This window comes from Vollenhovia emeryi, unplaced genomic scaffold, assembly GCF_000949405.1.
Source record: "Vollenhovia emeryi isolate VEMERY1.0 unplaced genomic scaffold, V.emery_V1.0 DF939252.1, whole genome shotgun sequence".
Lineage (NCBI taxonomy): Eukaryota > Metazoa > Arthropoda > Insecta > Hymenoptera > Formicidae > Vollenhovia > Vollenhovia emeryi.
Genome location: NW_011967114.1, coordinates 250153 through 276476, shown reverse-complemented (window position 1 = coordinate 276476; position 26324 = coordinate 250153). Strand labels below are relative to the sequence as shown.

General features: G+C 39.6%; 1 protein-coding gene across 4 annotated transcripts in view; it reads right to left on the bottom strand.

Moving 5' to 3' along the window:
• LOC105559828 (transmembrane and TPR repeat-containing protein 1-like) overlaps positions 1-26324 on the bottom strand; it is a 194517-nt gene that overhangs the window by 40035 nt on the left and 128158 nt on the right. For all 4 annotated transcript variants that reach the window (XM_012008432.1, XM_012008433.1, XM_012008430.1 and 1 more), the window contains 4 exons: positions 20536-20609; positions 18388-18519; positions 17808-17880; positions 10748-10851 (listed from right to left, as the gene is read on the bottom strand). In XM_012008432.1, coding sequence (XP_011863822.1) covers positions 10748-10851; positions 17808-17880; positions 18388-18519; positions 20536-20609 — 383 coding nt within the window. The remainder of the gene's footprint in view (positions 1-10747; positions 10852-17807; positions 17881-18387; positions 18520-20535; positions 20610-26324) is intronic.

Genomic DNA, 26324 nt, shown 5'->3' with positions numbered 1-26324 from the left:
AAGATTGATAACCTTGTTGGAGAACCAGAGTTAATCCCTGGTTTTCTTTGTCACGGATACCCGAAAGCAACGGTTTTGGCACGAGGGCGCGACGTCGATTCGCGAAATTAATAAAAAAAAGAAGAGAAGAGTTTACATGTATGTATATATCCTTCTCCATAAATATTCTCCCATTAACACTACTAATGGAAGAATAATTTTTATTTCAATAAAACTGAAAATATACGAGATTGCATGATTTGAGAAACGATCGTCGTTAACTCCCTGCCAAAATGACCGCTATCGGAGGTAATCCGGAATATCTGGGATTTATTCTTTCTTGCAGCGAGGACCTTGACCTTTGGATCGGTTTAAATTTTCCTTTTCCCGTGAAGATTAAAGACCTTGTTGGATAACCAGAGTTAATCCCTGGTTTTCTTTGTCACGGATACCCGAAAGCAACGGTTTCGGCACGAGGGCGCGACGTCGATTCGCGAAATTAACAAAAAAAGAAGAGAAGATTTTATGTATATTCTTCTCCATAAATATTCTCCCATTAACAGTAATAATGAAAGAATAATTTTTATTTTAATAAAACTGAAAATATACGAGATTGCATGATTTGAAAAACGATCGTCGTTAACTCCCTGCCGAAATGACCGCTATCGGAGATAATCCGGAAGATCTGGGATTCATTCTTTCCTGCAGCAGGGCCTTTAATTTTCTTTTACATTCTTTTAATCTGATGAAACTCTATTGCTCATATTACGATATGTTGAATTCACTTTCCATCTTGAGTTGTTGCAAAAATTACACAAAATATGGCTTGGCAAATATAGTTTTGCTGTATTTGTCGAGCAAATCTTTTTTGCTCGACATGTGACCTATCCATTTATTTTTCATATTTTCTATATTTGATTTGATATATAATATGTATTGTCAAGATGCGTATCGCATGAACGACATGCACAATTACACGCATCTTCGCGGTCGGTTTACGCGGTCGGGTTTTCGCGATCGGTTTTTCAGGAAAAATTTTTAATTAATTATTAATTACTTAATTTTATCCATATTATAAATTTTAATTTATCGAGGAATATGATTAAAATTACTCTAACGCGAAGTAAAATTTTTTTCTATATCTATTCGAATTTTGAATTCAAAGATCATTTTACGAAGAGATGGTCAATATGTTTAAATAAATAACGGAAGTAAAAATAAATTTGATTCGTACATACCGTAAAGTTTTTTGAATTAATATTTTTCTTTTAATTAACTTCTCGTGGTCGTGCATTTTGCGATACGATCGTCACTCGCATATTCGAACCGTACGAAATATTTGTCGGTGACGATAACCGACTATGGAAGGAGTTTTCTTCCTTCCTGATCTCTGGTCAAAATGACCAGATGTATGGCCGGGAGCAACGAAAGGTATGTCCAATCTGGCCCACCGAAGGACTAAACACGACGAGGTAAGTGGTCAATATTGGCCACTCTGATGGAGTACGTAAGTAAGTAAGGTGCTGTATCGAAGTATACTTTGATTTCTTTTGATTTGTCACAATTCGGGTGGGTTATGCTTCTATATACATACATTCTCGCATATGTGCGAGAGTGAAACCCCTATTAAATCCCGCGGGCGTGTTAAACTCCAAGTCAAACCTCGACTAGAAAATCGCGTCGCGGTTAATTAAAGATTTGTAGGTCATTATGTTGAAACACGGGTAGGTAGGTCTATAAATCGGAATACGGATAGGTAGGGATTCGGATAGTCAGGGATAGGAGGACATAATTCGATAGTTTAAAAAATTAGGTAACATGTTTTTGGTTTCAGTATACATAACATTATCTCTTTCTATATTTTTATATACACAAAATAAGTTGTAAATAAAATTAATTAAGTTATAAAAATGTAAAAACGCAATTTTATCGCAAACAAAAGAGGACCGCCGATAAGAATTCGGCGGGGGTGGCGGAGGGCCTCATATTTTTGCAATGCACTTTCAATGTAAATACGGTACCGTGCAATACGATACATAACATCGGCGTTACATTAGCATTTATTCTATACTCAATATTATTGGACAATCTTGCTGATACAATCAATCCAATATTAAATAACCATCTAGGTACAATATCAGTAGTATATTTGCATTTATTTTATGACCAATATTGGTGTTGTATTGGGGAAACATTGGCCAATTCACTGCCAACATAACCAATGTTTAAACAATGTTTGCCAATGTACAGCCAATAAATTGTGCTTCTAGGGAGACACTTATACGCAAAGGCAAGGTCTATGCGATTAAGTAAAGGTTTAAAAAATATATAAAGTAACTATTAATGTAACTATTAAATTAGTTACTAATTAGTGAAAAAATGTAACTGAGTTAAGTTACAGTTACAGATGGAGAAAAAGTAAAGAAGTTAAGTTAGAGTTGCCAAAAAGAAGTAACTGTAACTGTAACTTGGTTACAAGTAACGAGTTACTTTCCAACCCTACAAATAGGATAGGCCGTAAAGGGTTAGCGTAGTTGCGTTTTATCGTCGCTACAAAGTGATATAAGTGAATCGAGTATTGGATCGATGTAAGGAAATTTTTATCGCAAAATTAATTATTATATGAACAAGGTATTCATCATATAGATAGATTTTTAAATTCTCTTCAAATATATATATCAATTTATTAATTATTAGCGTATATAAGCATTTAATTTCAAACTTGCGCAAAGATCTCTTGATGTTGCAATGCCAACTAATGTGATCTGGACGATTATCGAATTTATGACATTTACATTAGCATCTTTCATGACTTACTGATATACAATTTTATTTTATGAGACTAATTTTATTTTATTGTAAGTCTTAGCAAGAGACAATGTGTGGATGATCTATTTTTCGTAAATACCACCGCGAGTGATTTAATAAAGTTTGCGATTACTATCTGTAATATTAAAGATTAATCCTTTCTATTTGCACTAATCCACGTACATATCTGCCAAGTTGTACCCACGTATATAAATTCATGTATATTTCTAAAACAACAGAATTCAATGTGTAAATTTCGGTTACATTTCGTAGCAATCTCAAATGAAATATATCGGTAACAGCGACGATAAATCGAAAGGACTACAGTTCTAGAGCCAGCATTACTACGGGCAAGAAATCCCTTAAGCCATTAGATTCATTCTGTTTCCCGTCAGCAATAAAGTATTTATTTGAGTGTCAAACCACAACATTAATGTCTCAGTGCATGTTACTGACGCAGAATAACTTTTTTATTGTAATGATACATATATTTAATATATGATACAATTGTCACAGAATGTCTTAGTCTAATCATTAATATCTCCCAATCAAATATACACAATAACGATACGATACGCTCAAACGTGTATGGAAATACCGTTTGCATAAGAAAACCGACGATGCGGCTTACCCAAAGTGCTCTTAGAGGCTATAGGGAATTTATGTCATACCGTATCAGTTAGTCTGAGACATTCCGCGGCTTCGGAGCTCGGTGTAAATGCGTGCTGTTAACCGCACTCTACATCTTTAAGGCACCTTGGATCTGCCTCTAAGGCATCGTATACGGTGGAGCGACGAAATTTCGCGGCCGTACTGACTTAATGTCCTCTAAAGTGGTTAATGGATAATTTAACGTCATTGCGCAACCCACACAAATGTGCGCGCGAATGGGCGCGTGTCGAGGTAGCTACACGATGAATGACTTACATCTCACGTGTATCATGTTGAGGCTTCCAAAATTGTTCATGTAAGCGACATCAAACGAGATATAATTTCGCTGGAGTATGTGAAGTTCAACGTTTACTTGAGAGATGTACATTCGTACACACCCGTAAGCAACGGATTTAGCATCATGAATCTTAAATGCTAAAGTCCTAGATAAAACTGTGTTATTTATAACGGTACATTTATCAGTTTCGCGATATACTGATCTACGCGAACATCAACGTTTTCTTCACCATGTATAAAAATGTGAAAATTTCGGGTAAAGTTAGGCAATCAGTGACGAAGAGTAGAGAATGGACCGAACTATTGAGAACCAACGAAGCGAAGTCAAGTAGTTTCCTTGCATATAGTAAACAGTAACATCTCGAGGGTGGAGGGGGAGGGGCGCAGCTCAAATGGCGAAAGTCTTTACTACCAAGAATACCTTTATCACGCTCTAAATTTTGTTTCTGATAGACTTGACTTTACTCCCTCTTTACCTTACATCGAAAATAAAAAAATAAAATAAGATTCACTGGACGTGGGTGATCTGGGAAACCATTATTGTATTCGCTTCTATGGTCCGCCATCGATCTACGGGGCTAGCCAAGATACCGACAGACATCCTCGAGTTTCGAAACATCCACTCGTCTCTCGAGCATCGACTAATTGGATACTCCGCAGCCGATACTCACGGCGACATTTTCTTTTTATAACAACGTTACTTTCTTCTTGTCTTCATTCGTCGCGGATAATGTGTATTTTTCCGTTTAGTCTCACAATCTCCCGAACTGAGAAAAGTTGAAACATGACTCGTTGAAAGACGTTGTAACAAAGAAATGTGTTCCAAAAGAATGCGCTTAGAAACTTTGTGTTCCTTACGTACCGCGAATTCTGCCCTAAACACTGAAAGCGTATTGAAAAATCACTGCAGGGCGTTGTATGAGAGATGAAAAGTAAAATCCATCGTGGAAGAAACATGTTGAAGAAAATGGCCCATTAACAGGTATGCTGGTAACAAATTCTTTGATGTAAAAGTGAAAGAGGAAAAGAATCATAAAAGCTGTTTGATATCAACTTTGTTGCTTTGTTCTCGTATATGAAGTATAAAATTTACTACCGCGGGGGATTCGTTAGAGAACAGTGCCTAGACCCTCCGGATATAACTAATTACGCGCACTCAGCGGTGTCATCGCAGTAGCTTTGTCAGGGGCGTTTTATCTCCACGCCGGAATTTTCACTGTCCAGAAAGTTCTCTGCCCACGTACATTCTCGTTGATCTTGCGAGAGATAGGATAACCACGTTGTGATCGTTTCGTTCGTTTTCGTTACACAGTTACGTAATTAAAGCCAACACGTCGCGTCGCGTTAGTTGCGAAGTCGCTATTTTTGAAAGATGAGTTACGGTGTATAGATTCTACAAGACACAAGAATGTCTTGTACTCAATTAAACGCGCTTACATGTCTAACAAACGATTCGCACGTTTCTCCTCGTTTGTGGAAAGAGAACAATATTTTTTTCCGGGGGCGTCTATCTTCGTTCAAGCGAATTTATTTACCAGGTAGTTATTTAACAGCCTAGTTCTCTAAGCGTTCCGTAAACGATGTTAATTATCTGCATCGGGTATATCATCGTGCAATCTTTACGGTGAACTCGCAACACGATAGTTTATGGGGGAGGATGAGGACGGAATTCCGGGAAGGCGCGCAGGTGCTTGAATAGGACATAAATTATAACAAGAGTATACGAAGTTGCTACGGGAAAGTACTTACGGTGAGAAAGAAGCGCATATGTCCGTAGTTGACTAGCGGTATTAACCGAGCGTGGTGCGCGCGAATATTCGCATACAAAAATACGCCCCAAATCGTAAATCTGCCTTGCTCTTAGGTTAACATGTGAGAAATGGTTTTGCATATTCCCATAATTTTGGAGCTCGTGAACTTTATATCCGATATTTTTTCGCCAACTATTACACGAGCATTACAATGCCATGGTAACCGATTATTGTCGTTTAAATATATTATTTGTTATATGAAAATAAGACTAACGAATTGCACCCCGATCAATGTGAACTAATAAATGGGAAGCCATTGTCCTTCGATTCTAACGTGGAAAGGAGAAATGAGGGAGCTTCGAGCTTAGCGCCATTTACTGCGGAAACTTCCGATCATAAGAATTAATCATCCGGCAATGAGACGTCCGCACGAAAACTGATCTGTAGATTTAACGCTTCGATGGATTATATCCAGACGGGAAACAATGAGTGTGAGTTTCGCTATTTTTCTCTCTCGATTGATTGGGACGTCTTTCGTATATTCCGTTCGATCGCACTAACGCGAGGTCTGGAGTCTTCAATAAAATCGGAATTATCATGTTTTATTATACGTAACTCGAGGCTTTATCGCAGAATCACAATTTTCGGATCTCCATGGAGACAGAGCAAAGTAACAGGCACTACAAAGTATTTTCAAAAGGCCGCTATTTGCAATATGCAGCAAAATACTTTATGCGAACAAATTGAGATACGCGATATTAAAATACAGAGAGTAATACTTCAAAGATGATTGAACAGGACTTTCAGGAAAATGGCCGTGAGAGCGCAGATACAAATTTTCTCGTAACAATATTCTCGGTCAAAGGATTACGTCATAAAGACATGCTATTATACATACAGCGATGGAAATAGAAGCGAGAGAGCGAGAGGCGTTATATTACGCTCTATCGCTATCACATGCATGAAGTTCCATCAGTCGTGCATGATTGTCAGTGCACCGTAAATGACTGGTGCTGCATACGTTTGCATTTTCGCATAACGTGGCTCATAAATATGAAAGTGAGTTTCAGCATCCTCCTTGGAGGAAATCACGTCAATACGCGACAACATGGGTTCGACTAGCTCTCGCCGGATTGCAGCGCGGTCCCAATCATTCTTTCGTTCGATTTAAAATCCAACAAGCGTAGTCGACAGCAACATTCTTCTATTGTTAGGAATATTCCGAATTTCGACAATTTATTGTCATTCACATGCTGAATAAAGTAAATGTTGAAAAAAAAGGATTTACTCTCACTGCACAAAACGCAATTGAATAGAATTGCGCATGATTATTCTAACGCTTCTCTATCGCAGATATTGATAAAAATTCAAAGTGCACTTTGTCATGTTGTGGATAACGTCTCGTTGATATACGTAACAAGGACTCGCCTGTGCGTACGCGTGCGATCGTGTGTGCGCGCGTGTCTGCGTATGTAATTCGCATTCACAGGACGAAGGATTTTCTGTAAATTTATTTTATGCGTATTATCGTAAACGTTGCACAATGCTCTACACATAAATTTTTTATCCTCGCACGTTACGATACCATAAGAAACAAAAGAGATATCGAAATCAAACGGAGAGGAAAGTGGAACAATCTTTTTACGAGGAAACTTACGTTAACCATTTATAGCGTATTCCTTCTATTTTCCGGGATATTCCGTAGTTCCTAAGAGGTAAGCTGTTTTATAAACTTATAAATCTCCCGAGAGTATTCCAAACGTACAAACGTAAAGAAGAAGTTTCAAGTTACTATGCTGCATAAATTCCAATGAACTCTTGCGGCGATTTAAAGAACACAATGAGGTCTTGCAGTAACCTCGGCGAACTGCTTCCCTCGTCGTTATCATAACGACGTTGCGTACCTTTATTTAATACACAATTCAGTTTCCACCGTAATAGTAATTAAGAGTTGCGAGTCAATGTGTCGATTTTAACCGCTAGAATCCTTAATACGTAACAGCACACGTGTGTATATTGGTATTCTGAAATTATTAATTCGAGCATATAATTATATAAAATAAAAATACACGACTAGTATTTATGACGGCATATATAACTGAATGACTTTTATCGCAGACATATACACAGCTGAGACTTCCAGATGATAATTCGATTATTGTCACACGCAATTTTATCTTCAATAATCGTTTGTATCTTTAACGTCCTTGTAGACTCGCGTGATATTCTACGACGAACTCAATATGGCACGAGAGAGTGTCTTGTAAGGACTTTATTGAGAAAAATCTCGCTCGTGGTAACATTCGTATCGTCTTACGGAGTCTACCTACCCGCGTGTTAATATTTTACGACAAAGCCGGCGCAGGCTATGGTGGATATGACACGCGTATGGCGCCCATAATATCATTGCACATGGGTACGGCAATAGACCGAGACACGATGGGGCGGACCCGACGTGGAATTAATCACTGCGAAGATCGTGCACGGTATATACGCGAGTCTGTCGTAACCGGAGGGACCCTTTAACGATTCCATTTACCATGTACAAGCTTGACGCGGAAACCTCTGATACACTCTTTCGCTACTCTCGACAGGAAATTTCTCCCAAGACTCGTTTTGAGGACGCTGTCGTACATCGTAACACATTTACATCGAATCTTTGACCGAGGAATAGAACATCTTCTCGCTGCCATAAATACAAGATTTGTGTTGGCGTCCATGGCGCGTCCCTTTGATTCAACGTGGCGGTGCACGAAGTAGCATGTTGAATATGCGTTCGTAAAATTGGATAGCGTGTTCGGATAAGGGAGCTGATGTCGCAGGACGATGTAAAATCGCGAATCTTGCGTGGCCCTAGACGAGATTGAAGCGGCACGGGCGCATCCTGCGTAAAGTCGTAATTGCGCGTTGTCGGGGAAACGTTGCGAAGCCCTTGTTAATAACGGACGAGCGCGGGATGATTTATATCGCAGCCTATTTAGCGGCGATTAGCGCCTCGCGCAGAGTTACGCGCGCCAGTCGTCCGCTTAACAAGCTTAAACTTAAATTACCGTATTAATCGCGCAGCAGCACCGCAGGGTCTAACCGAGTAACCACCTGAGCGGCCGAGCGGTACACGCGATCGCAAATATGTCGCCCGGTATTTCTGGAACCTCGTAAACGTATAACTGTATTAGGGCGGAAACTCCACGCGCGCGACCTACGACATTCTACCGGCAAATCTCCTCAAGTTGCAGCGTCACCAAAGGACACGTGCTGCCGCGTGTGCCGCATGTGCGCGTCCGACGAGGAGGATATTTCGAGGACAAGGCACCGGGGATAACGGAGGGAGGATAGAATTTTGAACGACGCGGAGCGCTGTACCGAAATGCCGGCCCGATGTAAGCTTGCGCGATCGTAAATTCCGCGAAACGACGGTACATCCAGCCAAATTATACATCTCGTAAAATATTCCCGCCCGGTTTCTAGCAGACAGCTTGAAAGTATTTCGCCTAATATCTCCCTCCGGTTCGTTTCTTCCCTTCACTCGACTGCGGGAAGGTGAAGAGGGTGGAAAGCCGGGATTTTACCGAGGAAGGAAGATGAATAAATACGACGTAGGAGGACAAGAACACGGCTCCAATACGTTTCTATATGTCTCCGAGACGGCAGGGTGCGATGATGGAAACAATACAATATTTCTTAATATGTAAAAATTATCCAACATTTCCCTCTTTTAAAGTGGCATCTACAATTGCCATTCTTCGCAGTTTTATTGTCGTATTCAGTCAATGCGAAACGAAAGCGCACCTACAGAATTCCGTATTTAATTAGCGTTCCCTCGTCAGCGTTGGAAAGAGGGAATCTTATTTGTCAGGTTGGACGGTCACGTACGAAAGAAACGCACAAAAACGCAGCTTTTATCATGAAAATGTAATGGTATAACTAATTAATTTTCTAGAGCAGGGAGACTAATTGCATTAGGTTTATGACTGCTTCGAAAGATGCGCTTCTGTAATTAAGATAATTTTCACGAGCGTGAAAAAGACTGCCGCCGTCCCGTGGCGCTCGCCATAAAAGAGCTCCACGAGGTGAATATATTTCGTAGTCTCGTCGTGAACGGAAGTTTTGCGGTGTCGCGTCGAGAGAATCACATCACGCGGCCATTTCCATTTTCCATCTACGTGAAACGTCAGGACACGTCCGTTCCTTGCGAGACGTAATAGATACGGCGGTCATGCGATATCGTTGAACTACGGGATATAGCGGAATCGGATTTACTGGACATGTTCAGCGAGCCGTAAAATCGGATCATATATTAGAGAATTTTTCACGGGCGTACGCCGCAATTTTGGAATTCTCTTCGAACGCCTATAACGCGCCACCGAGAAAACTTTTGAAAACGATAGAAGAAAATGTCCCGAGTGGTTGTCGAGTGGATTAAAATTGCGAATCGTGGTATCGCTAGTGCCCGTCTTCGATGAGATCAACTGAGAGATTTTTCGAGTAGCGTTGGAAAGTTGCACCGCGCTCCAACTCTTTGAGAGCGAGACTCGAACGAATCGGGGCAGCGGGACGCGCCGCGAATCTGTTGCAAACAGGCAATTGGAGTGGAAAAGTTGGGCAGACGAGACTTCCGGTTTAATCCGAGCACGAATCGAAAATCTTTCTCTGGCTGACAGTCAACTAACGCTCCTGAACCTCAGGATGTTGCGTTAGAAGATTTTAACTCACGAATAAATAAAAGATGGGGTCTTTATGCGAATGTTTTAATACCGCTTATTCCCCCGGAAAATTTCTTTCTCAGAATGTAAGAAATGGTATACGAGTATACAAAAAAAAAGAGAGATCTACTTTTCTTCCTACGTTCATAACGATCACAAAATCGGCGATGCATCCGCGTAAATGTCCAGTCTCTTTCACTTTACTTATGTCGGTTTCGTGAAAGTAATCGGATAAATGTCCGATTGACTCTAAGAATACATTCTTTCGCGGAGGTGCGGGAGCAAACAAACAAAACATGGCAGCTTAAATGTTTCCAACTGCTGAAAGCACCGCCGGGCGAGAGGTGAATACGGGCTGAATCAGATCAAAGGATAAAGTCGTCTTGTTTCCATTGTCATCCAACACTTTGATCTCACGTATACGCGATACGTTACTCCTCAACGAGGGACAATGGTATAAAGTTTCCAGTCGTTCTCAATCGCTGCGAGTTTTGAAACGTTGTAATAGGATTCCACGTCGCGACTCGCGTAACATAAAGGATTTATACAGATACTCACCTGACGTGGAAACAGGGGTGAAAAGCAGCTGGATTATCCTGTGCGGAGAAGTTCGGCAAAGTACCGTGAAGTAGAGCGAGTCGTACCACAAGAAGTATGCTAAACTGCAAACATTAAATGGTCGATAAATTTTCATATTGTTACAGAGACACATTTTTCTTTCGAGTGGAAATGTCCGGGTACTTTATGGCAAATGGGGATTTGAAAATGTTCAAACTAATACTTGTGAATTTTGCAAACTTGCTCTCTCAGTATTTTTAGTGTGCTAATAAATAGGAAAAAAATTTAAGTCGCCAAATATAAAACGTTTTAACCGTATGTACGTGAATATTAAACGTGACTAAATCAAGTGTCTCGTGTTTGCATTAAAATAGACGCGCTCGTGTAGCATCTACTTACACTTGAAACTTTTATCATTTATACATTCCTTTATAACTGAATCGTGAATGTTATTTTTGTATTTACAATAGCAGAAAACTAAGCTGCGAGTTCAAGTCTCGCAAATCGTTTAATCAATTTATTGGTATAGTACATGACGGTAGAGACGTAAATACAGAAACGTATAAATTATTACGATGTGGATGCGGTGATGTAAATCGAAGTGAAACTAATTGCGCGTTCGTATGCCGTGTCCACGTGATACGATTTTCTCTTTACGTTAATTATCGTCATCTGATGTAAGATGCGTGGCAAGGAAGCTAGTAATACGTTTCTCGCAATAATGTTACCAGTCGACACGACGCACCAGTCACGTTCTGCTAAATGGTTTAATTAAGTAACGCGATTCGCGGGCCTGAATAGCAAAGAACGAAAGGTAGTAGCTTCGCAATCTCTCTTGCGCCAAGACGTCGTCACGTTCGCGTAGGGGATGACACAGGACCGTCGTCACATTTCCGTCACGTCCTCCGCAGAGCTCGCTAACCCAATAGACGTCCGTACCACCCTCCGATAGACCGCTCTCTATCCCTTATTCCGGAGTTATCCGGGGACGTCGTTGGCCCTCTCACTGTCTCTTCGCCTTTGTACCTACATCCGGGGCCTCTCTCGTTCGCATTCTTGTCGGCGGACAGACACGGCGGTGAGTGGTTCTGGAAGGGTTGGAGAGTCGGACAATATCTGCCAATTCGAGGTATTCATATCCTCCAGGATCGAAGTCGACAGACGAGGGTAGCGTCCATCCTAAGCGGTCATACGGACACGTCGTATATACGTAACGCCGTCATCGAAACGCCGTGTCCTGTCGAGACGTCCGACACCAATGCCGGCCTTGTTCTTCGATGGGAAGCTCTTGGAATATTGTATTACGCCACCACGAAGATCCCGGCTGACCTGCGGAATACGGCGAGCAGGACGGAAATTCAATTCCGATAAATATCCGATGCGCACGAAATGTCGTATTGCATATTGATGCAGTCTTTTTTCGACGTTGCGAACTTTTAACCGTAGTTGAATACACAACCGCGATACCTCGTGGTATAATGACCGGATACAATAACGATGAAATAAATTAGAAATTACGACACATCCTACAGATTAATATCATTAATATCTGCTATTCTTTGAAGCTAAAGATTCTCTCTCTGCGAAAATGCATTCTTTTAATATGTTCAATTAGATATCGATTATTGACTAATTCAATAATGATGAAGAAAGCAATCGCGATAATGCATTTCTTTTTGCCGGTACAACAGCTTCGATCATAATTTGTCCTTGTTCGCGGTATCTTAAGGGCGTGTAAGACAGCGAGAGTTAAACGTTAAGCCAATCAGATAACAGTGAGCATAGCAATGTACAATCGGTAAACAACATATGTACCTCTCTCTCTCTAATGGATTGGCCTATTGATTAGGTTTGTCACCTTAGGTGTTAGCTGTGTGACGCGTCCTTAGTGTGCTTATTCCGATACAATAGCAATGATATTTTCGTGCAGTCAGTTTCGTTAACAATTTAAAAGCGTTCAGAAGTTAATTCATTCATCAATTATTAAAACTTTCTCTCTAAAAAAAAAGGAAATTATTAGCAACTTTCGGCAATTTCTTTATATAATTAACTTGAAAGTTAACTTTTTCAAATGTAGAAATATAACAAATATCCTGTCTCCTTTATAAGCAACGATGAGATGTCATTTTGCAAGTAAAATATAATTTAATGGTCTCGTCTCAATTTGCTTGAATAAAGAAGTTTGTAAATCTGACAGATTACGTTTAACGTTCGCTAAAATATAGTATTATATCTGAAATATTAGTGGTCTTGCCAGCGATGAAGACCGAGAAGCATCGTTGAGAACGACGTACCTGAGGGCGTGTAAGTGCTACGGGATGGCGGAAACGACAGGGGTGGAAAGAGATCCGGAATATGTAGATAACTGTGTGTGAGGATAGGTCGTGTGCAAGCACGCCTCCCTCGTTCGGCAGCATAAATTAGCATAACTCAGAATCGTGTTCGGTTAAAGTACTTTCCATGCGCAACCTTTATTCCCCGCATTGGCCCACGTGATGGGTCGCGCTGCCCTGACTTACCACGATACGTTTTAAGGGCAAAATACATTATTTAGCAATTCCTGTACCGAGGGAAATTATACAATTGAGTTTACCGCCTAATTATGCGCGAGCACAGAATTTTAATGCGCAACTCCGTTACTTCAGAAACTTAGCTCTCGTAGAGAGCTAACTTACGGGAAGATTAATATAATTTATAGAAAAATTATTATAATATTGTGGAATTGTTATTTGTTCATATATTATTTTACAATTGAAAAGATCGGTAGCTAATACAATGCCCGCATGGTAATGGACACGTTACAGCACAACCGTTTACTGATTGTCAGAGATATGCTATCCCCGGATCTTTATCGAAGCGCTTTCCCGTGTTGGTAAGGGTACTTAATACGACGCCGTCTAAATTAATTCGCGACAATAAAGACGATGAGCGCCGGCGCCGCAAGAGCCCGGCGTTTCTTAGGTATGAACATCAACGATAGTAAAGCGCCGAGAATTTAATAGCGTCTCATAAACTCCGTTTAGGAGTTACACCCTACGGTGTCGTGATCGACCAGCGTGACCTCGATGGATTCGTGTCGAAAATACGAGAAATTCGCATCGATAAAATTTACCACCTAACTTGAGACTCCTTTGAAGATTCAGGTCACTTCACGCCTGCGTGGATTTTACTAGAAAGAGAGAGCCTTCTTAAAAGCTTTACTATTCGCAAAAACTTTAAATCCTGTTTGAAAATCAAGTTTCAAAGAGGATTTCAAATTAAACGCATAAAATGTCGATCGAAATTAAACTGTGCAAGTTTTTCGCTTCTTTGAAGTGTATTCAAGTTAAAATGTGATGTTTAACTTTAATGAATCCTAAAGGAAGATAAATTGATCATTTAATTATTGCCGTCACTTAACAAAATTAATTGCGAGAAAGCTGATTATTATCGTGGATGCCGATGGTAAGCCCATGCCATATTTTCGATCGCCGAGTGTTATACAATACCCATTTATGCGAATCATATATCATTCTGTTGATCTTTTGAAACTGCCGCTATTTCATCCCACGCTTCGTTTGCTGCACAGTTTGTCTTGTGTTGCATAGCAGTTCGGGGAATGTTATTTATTTTCCGCGACTGTAAAGGGAAATTCTCCACGTCGAGTGTATCTATGGTAACGACCATTAAATTTGCTTAAGGCTCGAGTTGCTGTAAATATCGATGTCTGACTACAACCAGGCGATAAAAACGAAAGATATCGGTCGTTAAGAATTAATGCGGACACGGAACAGGGGATCCGCGCTAATTCCGTGGATTATAGAAGAGCGACGATCGTTTTCTTAAGGGGATCCTATAGCAAAGGCCGAACTCCGACGGGAAAGTCCTTATCTAGACGAAATTAAAAATGTCAGAACAGACTCTTCTTTTACTATAATCAGCATCGTCACAAAACACGTTTCTGATTTTTATTATAATAGATACCGTCGAAGAATTGACGCATCTGATATTTATTTTAATATACAGGGTGTTTCAGGGTAAAGTGTCCTAACTTAAAATATGAACTTAGGACTTCAAAACAAGAAAAAACTTTCCTCTGGAGACATGTCCGTAAACGCTTTGTTTAAGAGATATTGACATCTAAACATTTTTTCATTATAAAATGTTATGAAATTGTTATCGGGTTATAATAAATAATTTAATAGTGTGCTTCAAATACTTTATTAATAAAAAATATGAAAATTTTTACTTAATTATAAATTTTGTTCAAAGTGACGGCCTTGAACATTGATACAGGCTTGACATCTGTCTTTGACGGATTTGACGGACCATTGGATTTTTTTGCTTGGGGTACTATTAAACAAAAATTCTACGAAAAGCCAGTTAATGACATTAATTCTTTACAAGGAAGAATTATTCAAGCATGTGAAACAATTACAGCTATTCAGTGCCGCTCTGCTACTGCTACCGTCAAAGACAGATGTCAAGCCTGTATCAATGTTCAAGGCTGTCACTTTGAACAAAATTTATAATTAAGTAAAAATTTTCATATTTTTTATTAATAAAGTATTTGAAGCACACTATTAAATTATTTATTATAACCCGATAACAATTTCATAAAATTTTATAATGAAAAAATGTTTAGATGTCAATATCTCTTAAACAAAGCGTTTACGGACATGTCTCCAGAGGAAAGTTTTTTCTTGTTTTGAGGTCCTAAGTTCATATTTTAAGTTAGGACACTTTACCCTGAAACACCCTGTATAACAACCTGAACATCCCACGCTTTTCTCCGGGAGAATCTGTATACTGGTATAAAGGCAATTTCTTTGCTTCTTCGCCTTTTATCGTGAGACACGGTACTGCTTCATAAACCAAACTACGCGCAGCACAAGAACAGGGAGGCGCGAGAAGGAGCACGCAAAAAGCGCAGAAAAAAAAGGAAGTCACGATGATATAACTTATCTTCGATTTTCTACGAAAGGCAGAAAGAGGGCTCAGTAACATTGCCGTATCGAGTAATTCAAATAACGGGATTAATAATCATCCGTTCGATAATATTTCATAATTTCGCACTACACATAAGTAACGCCGACAGTCACAATTCTTCGTCGTGCAAAATATTAACAATGCAGTTCATTACATTCGCGAGACTTATCGAGTCCCATACGTATTGTGCGTGCGAGATTTAATTTTAATCGTATATTTTTTTATCAATCAACTGTCTTCACTAGTCGCCCATTTAATTCGTAATATAAGAACGGTGGATATAGAACGTATCGGTGTCGCGATTCTTTTTGCACGAACAATCTATATTAGAAAATTAAAATATTTTGGAGAATATCAGGACTTGATGAAGGTGTTGTTTTCGCCGGCGAACGTGGAGCGCTTTGTTCACGCGAGGTTACCCGTGCGAGACAAAGTCGCCGACAGACAGGTCAGAACTGTTCCGTATGTCACATCCGTTAGGATCTCTCGACCGCTTTTCACGTCCAATACGCATTTATCTGCCGTGCAATTAACTAACTGTTGCATTCACAATCGGCGATGCGGGAATCGCATTTGACTTGGTCAAGTGCAGGTACGTAGTTCGCGCGATCTATTCGCTCGTGGGAATCGTAGTAACATGTTACGGGAGTGCCGAACTTTAATCGCCTACTTTCATACGATCCGCGATCTCAATTAATTGGTTATTTGAAATGCAATCGGTGACACGTAACGTCAAAAGTGTTATATAAAGTGTTGCGCGTAATTATAATTAACTGTACTTTCGTGGGTGAGTGTTGCAATGTGCTATCGCGCAAATTAAGGGATTTAAGTAACGGAATGCGGTAATGTGTGGATTATTTAACTGCACTTGTATCTCGCGGAATTTATGCGCTTGAATTATACAGTAAGCGTATTTCGAGTGTATTTTCACATAGTTCTCTCGGTTCAATTGATTACTGAATCGATTCGCGTTGTATCTGCGCGGAATGGATATGAATATCGTCGATGTTCGATTCTAGCGGCGAATTTAAGTGTGTAACGGGAGAACACGTTGTTCTATTTCGAGAGGGTTTGATAAAGTATCGCGGTTATCATACAAGTAAATAATTTACGACAAAAATTACAAAGTTATCGCGTTCACATAGCCTTCCTTTACTTAACTGTTTATAATATTTTTTATGACATATAATATTTTTTTAACAAATTAAACAAATATTAAAATAATTTATTATGTGAAATAAATTTTGTGGGAATGTGCAAACAAAAATCTATCGATTAAGGCTATTTAATTCAATTTTTGTTGTTGGGGCTAATATGAAATTGGCCCTCCAAAATTCCTCAGATACAATACTGAATTCTAGCAGCTACGTTACAATACAATACGCGAATATACATTTGCAAACAGTCTACGATCGCTTCATCAAGATTTTTATCTTCTTCTTGATATCTTCGATTCGATTCGGTAAATTTTCTGAATAAAGCAATCAAGGATAAATCAATATTATACAATACGCTTCTCTCTCAATTGCCGTCGAGGCTTACTGAAGCTTGATTTTTCCGTTAATCCAGTTACGTGATAAGTTGAGGGCGCACGGATCTAAAAGGATAAACATAGTCATGGACATCCCCGTAATTCCCTGGATACCAAAAGTGCAGACATTGTCGTTAATACAATAATAACAAAGCCACGTCGCTCTTGCCACTCGTCTGAAAATCCTATGGGACTTCCACGCACGACCGAATGTACATGATGCGTTAGGGGGATTTCAATCCCCTTTGAATATTACCCACTTGTCTATTGCAGATCATTATGTAGTCATTCTTTCCCGTCAATCCTTTACGAACATGATTGATTGCCTTCAACAGGCGATATTAGAGTGACAGTGAAGTATTGAACATGTGTCGCCGGTTCCGTTTTGAGACACAAGATTTTGTCACGATATATTCACATTATTATTGTGTAGGTATTACGAGTCAAGAAACTGAGGATGGCTATTATACAAGCCATTATATAACAGCCAATTGTGTCTCCCTTATATATAAGTACAGACGCGATTTGACGTGTTGGTGTACTAAATTTAGCTTAACTTACCGAAACGAGTAACGCTGCAGCACGTCTTGAAAAATATCTAGAATCGTCGTTCCACTTGGCTTCGAAAATAGACCTGTAAAATACATGTATGTATGAGTAGTGCAGTGGCTTTTTCGTATTGCAGATTATATTATACGTCTGCCGTCGCGAATACAAAAAATATACCGAACACTGCGCCAGTACACTATCACTATGATTAATAGTGCACCTAGTCAATGTTTGAAAAGGGTTTACGTTCCGACACGAAACTTAAACAGGCCGAAATATTTTGGTCGCATTTTCTAACGTCACGAGAAGCACGGTTACCGCCTCAGGACATGCGACATGGAATTCACGGCGATTTCATTGTTGTTGTACACAACTTTTAACGTGGGGATTAAACTTCGTATATGCCTTTCTCTTCTATAATATCTAATTTTACGGACGCGACACAAATATCCTAGGTTAATTTTATCGATTCTACGGTATTGTAACTGAAATCAAAACAGCTATATCAATTTAAAGTTTACCTCAAGACATTAAACCTTACATTTCGCCGTAACGTGTACCATGCTTCAATACCGAGCACTTAAACACTTACCTCTTGATTGAATGCCAGGAACGACAGAGATCGTAAAGAAGGTTTAGTGCCAGAACAGTAACGCCAGTTTCCTTCGCCAACATCGATAGAGCACCTAGACAAACGCTGGACCATACGTAAGCCGTCTGCTGGCTATAAAAAAGAACAAATATTTAAATATTAGACTAAAAGATATTGTATAATCGGATTGTATTTTTTACGTAGAAGATACGAATCGATTACCATCTCAGGTTTCCAAATATGATAGATTTTATTTATTATTATCTTTATTCACATATTATACAACAGTAGACTTGAGATAATTGGTAAATACGGCTAAAAATTAACGTAATGTAAATACACGAGCATCTTGTAATTATGTTATAATTATTTTAATGCCTTGTAATTTTTTCTTATTACAAAAGATACAAAGTGCAGAGTAAAAACCAATGTATATTCAAAATTTGTAATCTTTTTCTAAAAGCTAGATTTAATTTAAAGAAGATTAATGTTTAAAGTTATTAATTTAAAAAATTACTAAACGAATTACATTGTAAATAGAATAATCAAAAACCACTATACATGTGAAAAATTATACTTCAATAATAACTATATTTTTGCTCGTACAGACGTATTTCATGATATTTTCAATATATTTTTCTCTTCGGGTCGAATAACGGCGTCGGTATCGGAAAACAATTCTCATCAAGAACATTGATCCAAAGACGTGTAGGATTTATTCGTTTACGTCGGTTGGCGTGTACATCAATCTACGTTGAATGACAGATCCGTTCCGAGATGTCTTTCGGGATTTTAGGAACAACGAGACCAGTGTGAGACTGGTCCGTTGAGACCGCGACTTCTCGGGAACCCGCTCATAAAAACGAGGTAGAAAGGTCGCGACAAAATGGAGGTGTTTCTTACAATTTACATCAAGGCTCCCTAAGTAAGATTAATAATAGCTCAAGATTAATAGTAACTCGTTGCAGTAATGGCGGGATGCGAATGAGAATTCAGCAACTCTATAGAGAAGCAAAGCGATCGAGAGTCGAGAGAATTGACGAGAGTCTTGACGATAAGCCAAATGTATAATTGGAATTAATCATCGGTCGGCTTAATCGCCGAAGGATTTAAAAGCGAGGCGTAGATGGTTGAGAGACTGAATTGAAGGCGAAGGAACTAAGAGATACTAGTTAGATGAAAAGAAAAAAAAAGGTAGATAAGCATAGAGCGGGGTGATGAAGTAAAGGTGGAAGGAAACGAAGAAGAAAGAGTACTCAAAGGCAGCCAAGAGTAATCAATTTCCTAGGTTCGAAGACAAGCATCTTACCCTTCCGCCAGGCATTGGCCACCCGACGCTAGCCCTACAGCCGGAGTTTTACCTTCTTGTCTTCTGCAAACCCTCTTTTATGTCGGAGTACGACCTCTACGGAAGCTTTTTACGCTCTCACAATCCAGTCCGTTTCTACAGATTTTTCGTTGCGTCAGGCTCTTCCGCGCAGTTTATTAATGAAATTTGCTTAAAGTTTACAATTAAGCTTCTTTACGATTAATTAAACTTACACCGAGAAGTAGCGGCGTATATCTACCGTAAAATCGTAAACTGAATATCGCGAGAATAATGTCTCTTTAGAAATATAATTGAAATTGTTTTGTGCGTTGAATCATTCTTCTTAGACCCCATGCTGAAGATCGATGTGAGTAACTCGGGGCACATTTACGATCCCACGTAACTACTAATAGTAGTTTGTAGGGTAAATTAGTTTAGTTTATAATTTTCGAGCTCCATGTTCATGAGAACGAATGGGTCGCTGTTTTGGCGTCAGGTTGGCGTCGTCGCGACGTTAAGTGTCGCCCGACATTCTTGACGTATGCGCAGCCCCTAAGTTCCCTTAGTTTGCAGGAAGGTATATCAACTGTATTCTAACTCTTAGATATAATATAGATATATAAACGTGGACGTGGAATTTTTCTTAACTGAGCTATATTTTCTTTCCGCGAAACTTGGAAATTTATATTTGTGCTGCAAACGTATAATAAATAAAAAAAATGCGTAAGTTCAAATTTAATATAAACCGTGTACATCCGTATTCGTATTCATTAATTTTTAAGAGGATCAAATGAAACTTTAAGAAGTAAAAGACTTAAATTATTAAACTATATACTCACCCGTGATAGGCAAGAAAGGACAGCAAAAAGAAGATACACGCTAGAACATCTGCTCTGCCTACGATGCCAGTCACCTGCAACATGAAACGATAAAAAATATAATAAAAAAAGAGCACCTGTGAGTGACGTTGCCGCGCAATATATAAGCGAGATGTGAATACTTTTGTCTTCTACGTGTATATGCGTGTATACATATATAGTGTGAAATGGCTAAAAACTGAAGTGCTCGCTTCATCTTGGTTTCAAAAATTCTCTTCGCTCAACAAGTTGCGGTTATACGAAAGCAATTCTTCGCTTGGATCGCTTTTGTTAGAAACGAAAAGGGAAAAGTAGAAGCGCAATAGAGGCGAGGACTATGTCTGGATCCTCTCGGAAAATAGGAAGCGACAGCCTGATATTGGATTTAGCGATGTAACACGAGGAGGCTGATCCGGAAGATGTGTGAAGAAGCCAAACCAAAGATCTCTTTCGTGACAAACGAGATGATGGACAAGACGAGCGAGTATGTGAAAGTGCGAAAGAGAAAAGAAAGTGGGTGGGGTTAAGATTGTCCAAGTTATCGACAGCCCAGCACGAGTGAATAACCGAGATTCTCAAGGATCAACTCCAGCCAGGGAAGCCGACCTGCTACCGGAAGCTGGATTTACTCTCCGTACTCATCTCTCTTCCTTCCTTCCTTCCGCCCTAGTGGGCTAGAGTACCAGGTGTACCTCTAAAATTTACGAACCCCGTCTATCACGGTGGGACGACCGACCTTCCACCTCTTAACGAATTAATTCCACGGAATCGCGGGGATACGATCTGCGAGGGCAATAAAAGCTACGGGGCAAGGTTAGCGAGAAATCAGCGAATTAAAATCAGCGAGCATAAAGTTCTTTCTGCTCGCTGAAGGAACATGTTAGAATCCCGTGTGTTAAGACGGTTATATGTAACTTCTAAGGCATCATATGCGATTAAATTCGTATGTCTACACTGAAAAAAATTTCTGGTTGAATATGGACGAATCAGATAATTCCTTTAGGATTTACCAGAATTCCTTTAGGATTTACCAGAATTTCTGTAGGATTACAGGAATTCTGGTAAATCCTAAAGAAATTATCTGATTCGTCCATATTCAACCAGAAATTTTTTTCAGTGTAGATATTCCGACTACGATATAACCTAATTGTCTCGAATTTATCGTTCATTGTACGTATCACTAATTCCCTTGAAGTAGTTTGATATAAATATTTGAAATAACTCGTAATAATGTAACGTGAAGCTAAATGGGTCAGAACTATTAACTATCGAGTGAATTATTCGTATCTTATCTAGCGATATATATTATTCTCCGATGTGTGTGCTTGACAAATAATTCAAAGATGAAACAAAGACCATTAACGACGTTAACATTATCATTGAATTGAGAATTGTAATTATAGGTACGAGAGACATTGATGAATATACGCTTTCAGCGAGGCGAGAGAGAACGGGGATGCAATTAATCATTCAATTATAGCAAAACAGCACCAGGGAGGAATAACAACTAACATTTATCTTCCAAATTTGGCGTGAATTGTATGTAAATACGAAATATGTAAAATACGAGCAAAATACATGATGTACTTCCGATGTTTTGCAAAAATAGCAGTGTTAACATTAACTATCGTTAACAATAATATGGTGCCCCGCGAGAAAGAAGGCATTTTAAATGCCGCACTGTTAATATTTCAATTCTTCGAGAGACATGTTTTATATCGCACGGTTGATCGAATGCTTAAACAAATATCAAACATTCAAACAAAGCCCGCGGAAAATAAACACTGAGTTGACATTTCATTACAATCTCGTTCGTTTTTGCCATATCGCTATCCATGCTCTTGCAGCAAGTGGACTCGGAGGAAATCTTGCTCGGGGAAACAATACTCCGTCAACGTCAGGGGGAATGAGAGCCGAGTCCAAAGCAGAATCCGCTAGAAGCGAGGAGCCATAACCGAAGGGTCTGCTTAAGATAACAGAGATTACGATGACCACTTTGCGATAGATTCCTTCACGCGCCTCTTCGGCACCTGTCAGATTTATTGCGAGGGATAATGGTCAATTGCGAATAAAGACAAATGACAGGTAGGACATTGTCCTAACTACGAACGATGGGCCATTGAACGATGGAGAAACAAATGCGACGTGATACGGGGGATAAATGAATGATGAAATCGTTTATTATGCGTCAATGGTCATAGAACCCGTTTGTTTCAATCCATTCTACATCAATTCTTTTCACGTTCCATTTATGTTCCAAAAGCTCACAGCTGGCTTATCCTATTTTTTATTTTCACGTACGTACATATTACTGAAATTTGTGTTTAAAACAAAGATGATGAACTATTTTATTTACGTGAATACATTCCACAGTTATGCAGTTACGAGTTGAGGAATTTGCGGCATAAATAGATATGAACTAGTGAAATATAGTGAAGGTTGATGCGTTCGTTCGGCTCGATACTAGTTTGCTCTAGTTTATACTTAGTCGAACTCCATTAGCATCTCACTCGTTCTAGAGATTAATTGATTATATGAAGTGCTACACTTCCTTGAAAGTTCGCTCGTTATTTCGAAGTAGTTCGGAGTCCTGGTCTTCTTTCAATTTTCCCTCAATTCTTTTCCTTGTATCGTTATCGCTGTTTTTTTTATTCCCGACGATACGGACTATTATTCAGGTATTAATAATAATTGACTGGAACCGGAATATCTGTAGTTTCCTACAGAACGTTATAAAACTGCCAAATAATATTATTCCTTCTAATTATCTCGTTCCACCGTTATTTTCCAAAGATGCTTGAAAATTTATTAGCCATTAAATTGCATATTTATGCGCAGCACTCGCGAGTGCTTTGTACGAATCACACGATACCGTCATACTTTGAACATTATTGTATATTGTATATAATACATTTGAATATTACGTTTACGCTCAGCTCCGCTTTTGTTTAGCAAATTGAACACATCTATATGCTTGAGTAATACTAATGTTCCCACAATTAATTAATATCATCATTCAGCGTGGTAAACCGCAGGCAACGGGGAGAGAAAAGTAGTGATGTGTACCAACGATGACGCGTAACGCCGTGCAACACGCGTCAAATTTCCAGTAATACAAGAGTTCTCCGTGTGGGTTAACGTCACAATCATTTGTACGTTAGCGAAAGATTATTCTGTGATAGAGCGTGTAATGAGCATGACTGTTTTAATTAGCTGATTCGTAAATTCACCGCAAACGGGCGAGACAAGCAAGTAAATCAAACCATTATTTTAATAACACGTCCTATTGTTCCGTACGAGTCAGTTAACTTGCGCGTTTGTACATGTTACATAACACTCATTAAATTGCTCGCAACTGCTGCCGGCGAGCACGCAAATGAAGATGTAGCTGCCTCTTTTCTGTCGGCATTAATATTTCGAACTTGGCGGTATACATTCATTCTGGCCGTGATATAAAATTAAGCGTTTCGGATGCCGCACGAGGCAGGACGCATGCTCGGCTCAATCCGCTGGATCTCCCGTGAAGGAAACGCTCCGCGCGGGCCAGAACGATCGCGCAGCTTCATGTTTAATTTGACCTGAAACCGAGCTCTGCGGGTAAACCCATCCTCCCGAATGTCCTCCCACCCCTTTCCGCGCTCGCAAAATTCATCCCTTCTGCGAAACCGACGTGGACCGAGGGTTCGAGTCTCTTTCGCTGGCAATATACGCCGATACGGCAACGACGTCGTAACCACGAAACGACAGCTCGGTCACTCGGCTCTCATGCTGTAACTGAAGCGCAGACGAAACGCTTCTCGCGCAGGGTAACATTGCCGTGAAGTATAACGACGTCCAAGAGGGAATATCCCGTTTAAAACGTACATGGTAGCGTGATTATCTTGCGCCATAACAACGAGTCAACTGTAGTAAACATCCTTGCAAAATAGATAACGTAGATAACAGCGGGGCTGAATGAAAATGCTTTTCGTTTATGGCCGACCGTTTCGTAGCCCGGGCGTTGATAATTCTGGAATTGCAACGAGAAATCGCAAGATATTACACCTGGAGAGTGGTGAAAAAATTGAATTGTAGAATTTTACCGAATTGAATTAGTATTTCTTGCGGAATACGCCAACTACGGGCGTAGTTAGGAGCACGTCATACATCATATTACACTTTGATATTTTATCCACGTTGTGTTTATAATGAACACATTTTTTGTATTCTGAGCGAGAATAATTTTTCTCTGTGAATTTATATGTCTGTATAAAAGTGAAATATACGTCCGTATAATAATGCGATCATATTTTTATATAATCTCATAGTATAACAAGAACGTACAGTTTCGGTATATTCCAAATGCGTTCTGGGGACCGCGGTTATATTCGCGCAGTATAAACACGTACGAGACACTAGCAGTCTCTCGGCCTCTTTAATATTATAGGAGGCTTTAATAAAGCTCCCCCGGCTTCTTCCAGAAGCTGCCAGCTCCATTCTCCCCTCCGTCACGACGACGACATCGTTAAACCTCTCTTAACTTGTCCTACAAAAGGCTAACGAAATGGACGAATGCCGAAACGGTAATGAGAGACCCAGTAATATCGCCCCAATAATTCCCAATGTTACAAGTAACTTGCAACATTAACGCACCAACTCATTTATTGCATTGCGATTCGAAACACGGCGATGCTCTGTATTTTTACTTCCATTTGCAACGCTCCGGACGATATTCTGACAACCTTGTTAACTTCGTCTGTATTCCATGTCAGCTGTTGGCAGCACGAACGGGTAACGGAGTGGAAACGGCGGAAAAGAAGAAGCAGACATTCGACTTCTTCTAGCCTCTCTCTCTCTCTCTCTCTCTCTCTCTCTCTCTCTCTCTCTCTTTCCCTCTTTTTATTCGCAAGTGAATATTCTTCTTAAAGCAGTGACACAATTGCGCCCTTTTTGCCAGAAATTAAAAACAAATGTATAAACACGACGTTGATTTCTATAATAGCATAAAACGCGTAACGATTTTGCAATGTCAAGTAATGCTTGAGATGTTCGTACTGTCGTAAAAGAAAAATAAAATATGACATAAAAATGTATGCGTTTGACGCAATTATCTTGCGAAATCTTCAATTTCAATTAATCTTTGATCCGATTCGACATTTCCGGTCGCAGTACTATCCTCGCATCAAGGATCTAATAATCGTTGATGTCGCGCCGGAGATTTCTCGAGCAACTGTCGGGGGAGGGTTACTTTCTCGCTCGTTCACTAACCCACCGCCGTCAAACGGCAAGCTGCAACCGGTTCACCCTTAAGAAGTTCCCCCTTTCCTTCTGAGCAACGGCAATATCCTTTAATGAAACGTCTAACCGCTCGTACGGAACTGGGATGATCGTCGTTGCGGCCACTATCAAAAGTATTTTCTCTATTTGTCCTCAATTACCGTCAGCCTGTGGTTCTCCTTGAGTTGAGTCCGGGAGCGGAGGTCGCTAGGAAGTTACCGGAGCAACTTTTATGGAATGGAACTTCAATTGGCCGCACGTGTCTCCATCCACGCTCTAAAGCCAAATAAGGGACACGTTCGCCTTGTTTTATGATCTATTCACGGAAAATGACAGTTTGCGCGTCTGAATTATACCCATGGCACATTTATATTGAATGTCGCAAAGACATATCGCTGCGTTCAAGAAATAACTTTGTTCATTATTCCTTCATAAGTCAAGTTTAATCGATTCTTATATCAATGAAGAATCGACTAAAGTAATATATTAACATAGCAGTCTAAATATAGAATATG